Source organism: Pteropus vampyrus, unplaced genomic scaffold (assembly GCF_000151845.1).
Source record: "Pteropus vampyrus isolate Shadow unplaced genomic scaffold, Pvam_2.0 Scaffold141, whole genome shotgun sequence".
NCBI classification, from domain to species: Eukaryota; Metazoa; Chordata; class Mammalia; order Chiroptera; family Pteropodidae; genus Pteropus; species Pteropus vampyrus.
The window spans coordinates 3820035-3830339 of record NW_011888922.1 but is presented as its reverse complement, the minus strand read 5'-3'; the positions used below and the strand labels follow the sequence as shown (position 1 = coordinate 3830339).

The window sequence follows — 10305 nt, the reverse complement described above, 5'->3', positions numbered from 1 at the left end:
CCCCATCTACCTCCCCACTCCCCGCTACCCTCTGGTAACCACTAGTCTATTTTCCATGACCATGAGTCTCTTGTTTGTTTGTCTTGTTCATTTGTTTAAATGGCTGCCTTTTCAGGTGGTGTAATTTGAAGGCTAGGAAGGTCCTCTAACTCTTGCTCTTTAGGCTTTACGGCCTAAAATTACATCATGAAGAGATACCTTCATCTGATTTATTTCCACAGGCACCTCCTTGTAAGAGGCTGTATTTTTTCCATTATTGAGTCTTCTAAAAATTAGTTTTATTACTTTTTTATTGAGATGCAGCATACATTATAGTAAAGGGCACAAATAATAGCCTGATGACTTTTCAAAGGGAACAGATCAGTATAACCAGATCAAGAACTAGAACATAATCAGCACCTTTTGTTCTCCCTCTCGTTACTTCTTCCTCCCAAAGAGAACCACTGTCTTGACTTCTAGCACCACAGATTAATTCTGCTAGTTTTTGAACTTTTATATGGCATATACTCTTTTGCTTAGCATAATATTTGTAAAATTCATCCATATCGTTGCATGTAGTAGTCCATTAACCTTAAAATCTTTCAGTGGCCCCATATCTCATATAGAGTAAAGGATTGCCTCCTGGCAAGGCATAAAAGGTCTTTCAGTTTAGTCCCTTGTTTATCTCTCCAGCTTTGTGTCCTGTCACTCTGGTGTTGTGTGTTCCAGCAGTTGCCTTAGTTGCCTGACCACACCTTGCTATTTCACACCTCTGAGCCCTTGTTTATCATGTTCGCTTTGCCTGGAATTCCTTATTTTAACCTGGTGAAATCCTGTTTGTCCTTTAAAAGCCAAGTTGCACAGCCTCTGTGATGTCTCTCCCCTGTTCCTTCAAGGTTTATTATTCCCTCCTGTGCATCATTCTGTTATTGAACTTTTTATGAAATTATTTAAATAGAGGTTTGAATCCAACAATAGATTGGAGGTACTTTGAGGGCATTGTTTATATGTTGGTTCTTAATAATTGCTTATTAGGTACTGAATAAATAAATACATTACCATATGAAGCTGTATTAATGATTAGAACATATGCTCCTTTTAGTGGCTATAATAAATAAGCAGAGAAATTTTAAAAATACCAGTATCACCCCTGTTGTGTTAATTGGAATGTCTTCTTGGTTCACTTAAGTTTGCAATTTAAAATATTTTTGAGGTCTTTAGTTTTTAAAAACAAAATGATTTACAAAACCTAATTGAAAACAAGTTAGAGTCATCTTAAGGCAAGTTTTCTTTTCCATCAACAGAATCCGACATGGCGGAGTCTTGATTTTGGAATAATGCCGGACCGTCTTGATACATCTGTGTCCTGTTTCGTGGTGAAGATATGGGGCGGAAAGGAGGATGTCTACCAGCTGTTGATTGAATGGAAAGTCTGTTTGGATGGGCTGAAATACTTGGGTCAGCAGGTAATTTTTAGGCTGAAGTTTCGAGTAGTTGTCTTCTGTACATTAACCTCTCTAACCTTTCTGTTGATTCTTCTGATTCTACGTTTCCTATTATAAAGAGATTTTTTATGATTGTTTACTTAATTGTAGAAATTCGAGTTGTTACCAAGTTTAAAAAGTAACCTTTAACTGAAGAAATTTTTGAAGAAGAACCCTAAGCTGCTAATTTAGAACCATTTTTTTTTTTTTAGTAGGAAAGAATATGCTTTCTTATATAGCACAAGGCTTCTTCTGTCTTATTGGACATTGCCCTCTAGAATTTGAAAATTAAGTTGAAAATAAGGAACAAGGAACATACTATTAAATACCTTCTCTTATGACCAGCAGAGTTAGATTATTCTAGAAATAAGAAGAGTCATTGTTTATTGAGCATGGGCATGACAAATGCCTGGCTTATGTATTGCTACTCATCAACCATGAGTGATGTAGCTAAGCGATCATAGCACTCATCTAGCTGAGCTCAGAAGTAGCTCCATAATCCTTTGTAATACAGTGTTCCAGGATGCAACTAGCAATACATCAGCACTACATATGAAAGGAAACCTATTTGCCATCTCTTGATATAGGTTATTAACAATTAATGTTTATAGCAACCTTGTAAAGGTTGATAGTAATTGCCCTTATTTTCCAGATGGGAAAATTGAACTTCAGGGAATTTAAGAAACTGCTCAAGCTCACAGTGCTAGGTGGAGCTAGGATTTAAATCCATACTTGGCTGATTTAAAAATTCCTTCTCTTTGTGCTGTAGCACACTGGTACAGCACACTGGTCCTTGGTAACCACCCACTCCACCGTGGAGTGCATGCCATTTCTATTTTGTGATACTTGTGGGACTAACTGTTAAGGGTAAGCCTAAAATGTTAGTCACATCTGCAGACATTCCTGATGTTTCTTAATATTTATTCAATATATACTTATTGGTATGTTCCTTTTATGGAAACAATTCTACATATTTTTGGGGGGAAGAGGATTAAAAAAAAAATCTCTGCCCTTATTTTACTCACCATACTTTGTGTTCTTCTGTAGTTACTAGAACAATGCACATAATAGACATTTTCCTTAGCTAAATTCTAGCCTGCTACAAATTCTTAATCTTTTTATTGTTGTATTTTTACTCTATTTTAGGGATGGTCTTAATTAAAACATAAAATAAAGACTTCTGGCTTAGGCCTTTCTCTGCTCCTTCAGGACCAGGCATGTGTTGCCTTTGGGCTAGTCAGCTGGAGTCTGTACTGAAGCATTTACCCTGTCTGTCTCCCCACATGCCGTGTTGGCTCTCTGTGGGTAGACCATGATATTAAGAACTTATTTATTTTTCTTTTGAAAGTATCTACATTTTGTGGAAGATACTGCTAAACATTAGAGTTGCAGGGCTGCAGGCTTATAGGAGAGTCTTTGGCCGGAGAAAATGGCCTTCATCATGCTTTTCAACTCACACATTCCTTAGGTGGTAGTCTTCTTAAAGTACCCAACTGTGCATATGTCTAACCTGCCCTAATTTCAGAGAGTCAACGTTCAGGTGTCTTTTTACAAAGTTGATTATGCCAATATAACAGAGATCAAGAGAAAGAAAACTTGTTTTTAAAGCCAATTAGAAACTTAATATCATTGTAGAAAGTGAAAACTCACCTATGTATTAAATAGGCATAACAAATAACATGCTACTAGAAAATCAGATAAAATAGAATTACAGATTTTTAGAGGAAAGCAAGACTAAGATGTATCAGAATAATAGCCAGAATTATTGAGGTTCATTGATCTGCTTTCTACCAGGCATTGTTCTTAATGTTAAGGATCCGGAGATGAGTAAGTCATGATTCCTAGATCCTGTAAACTGACGATTGATGAATTCCTACCTAGAGAGCTATGGGAGTTCACGGAAGAGGTATTTAGACAAGCCTAGATAGAGGCAAGAAAGACTGATTTTGGAATGAAATGTTTCTTACAAGTTAGGTTCCTTGACATATAATTTACATACAATATAGTTCACTCTTTTAAAATGAACAGTTCAATGAGTTTGAAAAATATGTAAAGTTGAGTAACCACCGCACAATGAATAAAGCTGCTATGAATATTTAAATATAGATCTTTGTGTTGACATATGTTGTCATTTCTCTTGAGAAAATGCCCTGGAATGGAATTTCTAGGCCTAATGTTAAATGTATGTTGAAATTTATAAGAAAAGCCAAACTGTTTTCCAAAATGACTACCATTCTGCATTCTAATGGGTTTGAAGTAGTATCTCATTGTGAATTTATTTTGAATTTTCATAATGATGAAAAATTATGTTGAGCATTAAGAAAATGTTTATTTGCCATCAGCTTCTCTTGTTCTTGCTCTCTCTTGTGAAATATTTATGCAGAAATTTTGCCCATTTTTAATTTTGTTGTTTGAATTCTCATTATTGAGTTATAAAAGTTCTGTATGTATTCTGAATGAGTCAGTCCTTTATAAGATATGTATTTTCTAAATATTTTCTGCCAATCTGTGGCTGGTCTTTTCATTTTTTTAAGTGTCATTCAAAAAATAGAAGTTTTCAAATGTTAAAGTACACTATGTCAGTTTTTTTGTTTCTTTTTATCTTTGTTTTTTCTTTTGTCTTCTCCAAGATATCTTTGCCTAATCCAAACTTCCTCCTATGAAGTTTTCTTCTAGAAATTTTATCATTTTAGGTTTTATGTTTATGTCTATGATCCATTTTGAATTAACTTTGATATGAAGTGCAAGGTTTATTCTTTTACAGATAGATGAACATTCATTCCTGCACTCTGTTGTAAAAGCTATTATTTCCCCCATTGAATTACCTTGTTTTTTTTGAAAATCTGTTGTTGAAAATCATTTGTGTAGGTTTATTTCTGGACTCTGTTCTATCTCACTAATCTACACGTCTGTCTCTGTGCCAGTATCATAGTATCTTGATTACTGAAGTTTTATACAGTTTTGAATTCAGGTAATGTGAATCTTCCAACTTTGTTCTCTTTTCATAGTTGTTCTGGCTCTTCTGGATATTTTACCTTTACATATACACTTTAAAATTAGTCAATTTCTATCAAAATCCTGCTAGGATTTTGATAGGTGTTGAATCTAAGAAAATGTGAGGGAACTCAAATATTGAATAATTTTTTAATCTGCAGACATGATATCTCCATTTGTGAACACATTCTTTGATTTCACTCATCAGTTTTTTTGTAGCATACAGTATACAGATGTTGTACATATTTTGTTAGATTTGTAGCTATAGATTCCATGTTTATTGATGCTAATTTAAATGGTATTTCTTTTAAGAATATTCCTTTTTCCAAAGTTTATTGCTATTATATAGAAACATTTCTGTATTGATTTTTTATTCTATGATCTTACTAAACTCACTCATTATATCTAGTAATTGTTTGGTGTGTGTATTTTTTTTGTACATTGCTGTATAGGCAGTATGTTGTCTGTGAATACAGACAGTTTAGTCTTCCTTACTAAAGTGTATGTCTTTCTTTTTCTTATCTTATTTCACTGGTTAAGATCTCAGTATAGTATTAAATAGAAATGAGTAGAGTGGCCATCCTTGTTTTGTTGCTGATATTGGGAGAAGTATTGTCTTTCATTATTAAGTACATTAGCTGTAAATTTTGTAGACACTTTATAGGTTGAGGAAGTTTTCTTCATTTGTAGTGGATTTGATTTGCTAATATTTCATTAAGGCTTTTTTCATTTATGTCCATGAGAGATATTGATCTATTTTTTCTTGGAATGTCCTTGTATGGTTTAGTATCAGATTAATGCTGGTCTCATAAAATGGATTGGGAAGTGTCTACTCTTTTATTTTTGTGGTGAATTTGTGTAGAGTTGTTATTTATTTCACAAATGTTTGACAGAATTCTTTAGTGAAGCCATCTGGGTTATAGAATTTCTTTGTGGGATGTTTTAGAAGTATGACTTAAATTACTTTATTAGATATGGGGTTATTCAGGTTATCTTTGTTTTTGTAAGAGAGCTTTGAAAGATTGCCTTCCAAAGAATTTGTCAATTTCACCCAAGATTTCAAATTTATCGCTATAAAAATGTCTGTAATATTCCCATATCCTTTTTTTAAATTTATTTTTTTAATTGAAGAAATGATTTAAAATTTTTTCCCCATCTACCTCCCTTCTCCCCACCTCCTTTTAATGTATGTAGAATATATGATGATTCTTTCCACTTTCTTCTTTGTTATTAGTAATTTCTGTCTTCTCTTTCCCGTGATCACTCGACTAGAGATTTACTAATTTTATTAGCTTTTCAAAGAACTAGTGTTTGGTCTCATTGAATATCTTTATTGTTACTGTTTCACAGTTTTTGATTTCTGCTTTCATCTTTATTACTTTCTTCCTTTTGCTTTCTTTGGGTTTAATTTGCTCTTCTTTGCTGGTTTCTTCATGTAGGATCCTGGATTACTGATTTGAGACTTCTCTTGGCTAAAATAACATTTAATAAATTCTCCTCTAAGCGTTGCTTTAGCTATGACCCACAATTTGATATTGCATTTTCATTTTTCATTCAATTAAAAGTATTTTCTAATTTCCTTTTATTTCTTCTTGACCCAAGGGTTATTTAGAAGTATGTTGTTTAATTTTCAAACATTTGCGGATTTTCCAGATATCTTTCTTTTGTTGATTTCTACTTTAATTCTGTTGAGTTTACAGAAAATAGATTTCAGTCCTTTTAACTTTTTGGAGATTTATTTTATGGCCCAGAATATATGGTCTGTATTGGTGAATGTTTTATGTACATGTGATATATATTCTGCTGTCATTGACTGGAATATTTTACAAATGTCAATTAGATTAAGTTGGTTGATAGTCCTACGTGAATTTTGAATGATACTTGGAATTAGCTGTAGAAAAGATGGGAATAGGCACAGAAGAATGACATTACAGAGCATAATCTAACCCATTCATTCTTACTTGAGGAAACTAGGGCCCAGAGTGATGATGCAACTTGTCCAAAGTCATATACTTGTTTGTTCCAGAACTACAAATAAAACCCAATTTCCTGAATAGCCTTTAGAGATAATAGAGTTAATCAGGATGTTTTCCCTAGAAGTCATGAGCTAAGCTGGTCCTGACTTAGATTTTGATGACAGAGAGACAAAAGGGTTTGAAAACCTAGTTTTAGGCTATTGCTTAAATTTACTTCATATTAAATTTACTCCTGTTGGTAGTGTCCCCCACCAACCACTAGTTTAATGGTATATTTTTTTCTAATTTTCAAAGGAGTACACATTCTTTGTGGACAGTTTGGAAGATTTTATAAAGCAGTCTTTTATCCGCCTAGGTATATGTGTATATAAAATATTTTATGTTTGTAAAATTTCAGGTCCCTTCTAATCTTGAAACTGATTTCTTAATACTTTCTTTTTTCTCTCATAAAAGGAAGTACTTCTTGAGACTGATTTATAGTTTTCATTATGAATTTATTATTTCAGACTCATATTTTGTTGGTAGTGTATTCAGTTAAGTAGATATTGTAGGTAAACAGGAAACATGTGATTAATTTTGCTTTAGTAATAAAGGTAGGAGATATGGAAGTCAAATGAGTGTTCACAGGAATATTCTGCTGCTGGCTTTGGCTATTCTGTCTGTAGGAAGAGAAAGAAGGGATCGAATATTCTATTCTGGTAATCCTTGTCTTTTCCCTCTTGAACCCTCACTTAATCCTTCACTGCAAAAGCAATTAAAAAATTTTTTAAGCCCCAACTCTTTCTGATCAAGCACCTAAATCTCTTTTCTCTTTTCACAATTGGATACTTTATACTATTTTGAGTTATTTTTTAAATCTTAGTTCTTCAATTTTAAAGATTTAATCTGTCCACTTATTAGGTGAAGTTTAATTTGAGGAGGCACTGACTGAAGCTCAAATCAGTTACATTTGAAAGACAGTGGTATGCAGACCTTAATCAAGTAGACATTTAAAGACTTTGGGGATTAGATATCTTTAAACTGTCTCTTTGAAAATAGAGAATATTAATCTTTTTTTTTCCCTAGGGCTTTATATTTTTAAAAGTACTGGATTGTGTTTTCTTTGAGATGAGAGATTATGATACGCCTCTGAATCCCCTGTACTTCAGGAATAGCCTTTTCGTAAAAACCTCAAGAAGTATTTGTGGAAAATATGTGTGAATAATGATGCCTATGATCTCATGTGATGGTTTTGTGAGGTCTTTGACTAAAGCAGGAAACTCTCAGTTGATTACCTGGTCTGGTGATAGTGATTTGTGTTCTGCTGACTTGTCAGATACAACAGCCTGTTTTTCAGCACTGAAGTGTTCTGTTGTAACTGTTGCTCTCTGATCATATTAAAACTTGATTGGAATGAGAAGAACTAATAGTATGTTTTCCTCCTCTCTTAGATTCATGCCCGCAACCAAAATGAAATAATTTTTGGGTTGAATGATGGCTACTATGGTGCTCCATTTGAACATAAGGTAAGAGGATTTTCCTAGTGCTATGAGTTTTATTTAGTGCAGGTGTGCCTTGACTTATAGGGTAAAATGCACTGTGTAAACAGAATTATGTTTTTTAAGTATCATTGTAAGTTTGTTGTTTAGTGTGGCTTAGGATGAATGCCTTTATTTTGTAACCACCCCAATTCATTTTTTCTAAATCCAGATAATCTTCGTTTTCCTAAAAGAATATCTGAACTGTTTTTTCTTATTCTACATAATTCTTTGGGGGTTAAGAAGGAATGGTGAATTTTGATTAAATACAAAACAGTTTTATTAAATGTTTCAGAAAGCTTTTACGACTTTCAGTACATTTAAGAAATTATGAGTCAAATAATGTCATAGTCAGCACTATCTCTATATCTAAAGGCTATTAGAGAGAGGAGAGGGAAGAGAATCCATATTTACTAAGTATCTAATGTCTGTGGTCCTATGCCAGGTGATTCATGTTCTTTATCCCACTTAATAATAGCCACAAACCAATGGAGTGAGTGCTTTATATTATTTGTTCTTAGTGATCAGGCTGCTTACCTATCATAGTTCTCGAGACATGGTATTCTTGAGTGTCTTAAATGCTGTTGCTAGAATGCTCCATTCATTCCACAGCTATTTATTGAGCACCTGCTGAATGTCAGCTACTGTGCTCTTAGTGCTAAGGGTACAATGGTGAGCAAATGGATATTTTCCTATTGCCATGGACTGTATGGAAGAGACAAACACTGATAAAGGAACCTAACAGATAAATATATAAATACAAATGGTGGTAAGTGCTATAAAAGCATGTAATTAGGACTTCATTACCTACTCTAGTGGTTCAAGAAAGATTGTCTTGGGGACTTGATTTTTAAGGTTACAGTCCAGAGGATGAGAGGAAATGAACTATGTGGAGGGAGTCGGGGCTGAATAAAGAGCACATTCCAGGCAGAGAAGGGTAACATGTTGGAAAGCCATGTAGTGGAAGGGGACATGGTACATTTTAGGGACTGAAGGAAGGTCAGAGTGATGAGGGAGAGTGATACAGATGAGGCTGGGGAGGTAGGGAAGGACCACGCCATACATAATCTTTTATGGGATTTTATCCTAATAGCAGAGGAGTGTGTTGAAGGATTTTTAGCCTGGCAGTGATACATATTTGTGATTTAGTAATTTCACTTGCTGCAGTAGATACTGATTGTAAAAGAGACAGAATATATGTGGGAAGATAGTAAGGAGGATCTTGCAGTATATTGGCTAAGAGGTGCTGATACTTTGGAACAATAGGGTTATCGTAGAATAGAGAGAAGATAGATATAAGAAAGCTTTAGGAGGTAAAATCGTTAGGACTTGGTATGGTTTGAATTAAAGGTATAAAGAAAAAGGAGGTGTTAAGGAGGACTTTTGGGTTTCTGGCTTGGGTGAAGTAACTGAGTGGATAAAGGTTCTAAACTGAGAAAACTAAGGGGTGCTTGAAGACGACTAGGTTTATGGTGGAGGCAGATCGTGAGTTGAAATTTGATTGTGGACTTTGAGATGTCTTTGAGATATCCATGTGTAGATGTTAGGCATTTGGATATATGAGTCTGGAGTTTAGAGGAGAAAAGTGAGTTAGAGATATAAGTATGGGGCTAATGGCAAATAGTCACTGAAGTCATGAGTACAGATAAGTTAGATTAAGGACAGGCCGCACAGTGAAAAAAAAGGGGCTTAGTCACCAATTTTTGATGACTTCTAACTTTAAGTCCAAATAGAAGGGGAGCCATTGGAAAAGGTAACTGAGAAGGAGTGGTGAAAGATAAAGAAGGAAAAGAGAGTGAAGTCTCTTATAGACGCCCAGAGGCCAGAGGAAGAGAAGTTTTCGTTTTGTTTTGTCCTGTTTTGTTTTTGAGGGGAAAGAGTGGTCAAATAAGATGAAAACTGAAAATTGCTCATTGCATTTGGCATAATGGAAGCTAAGGTCTCGTTGACTTCTTCAAAACTCAGCTCAAGCTCTGATAAGCTTTTCTTCTCTCTTTATTTTAAAGTCCTCACCTTCTGAGATCCAAAAGTATAGCAACACCTTATGTATACCTTTGACATAACTCTCATAACTCTTTCTTCCTTTCTAGTCTGTAAGCTTTTAAGGACAGATTTCTGTATATAATTTTGAATTCCTAGTACCTATCACAGTTCTTGAGACATGGTATTTGCTTTTTCAAAATGTTCGATTTGATGAGAGAATTGTGGGACTGCTACTGGTGTTGTTTGTAACATCTCATTTACAGGATTAACCATCAATTAAATTTCTCCTGCAACTGGTAACCATATAGTACAATGTCTGGCCCATAGGAGTGATAATACTAATGGCTAGTACCTATTGAATGTTACTGTGTA

At 34.3% G+C, this 10305-nt stretch overlaps 1 protein-coding gene across 2 annotated transcripts in view; it reads left to right on the top strand.

Annotated features, from left to right (window-relative positions):
• UVRAG (UV radiation resistance associated) overlaps positions 1–10305 on the top strand; it is a 263690-nt gene that overhangs the window by 41257 nt on the left and 212128 nt on the right. For both annotated transcript variants that reach the window (XM_023535521.1, XM_011368399.2), the window contains 2 exons: positions 1284–1445; positions 7864–7938. In XM_023535521.1, coding sequence (XP_023391289.1) covers positions 1284–1445; positions 7864–7938 — 237 coding nt within the window. The remainder of the gene's footprint in view (positions 1–1283; positions 1446–7863; positions 7939–10305) is intronic.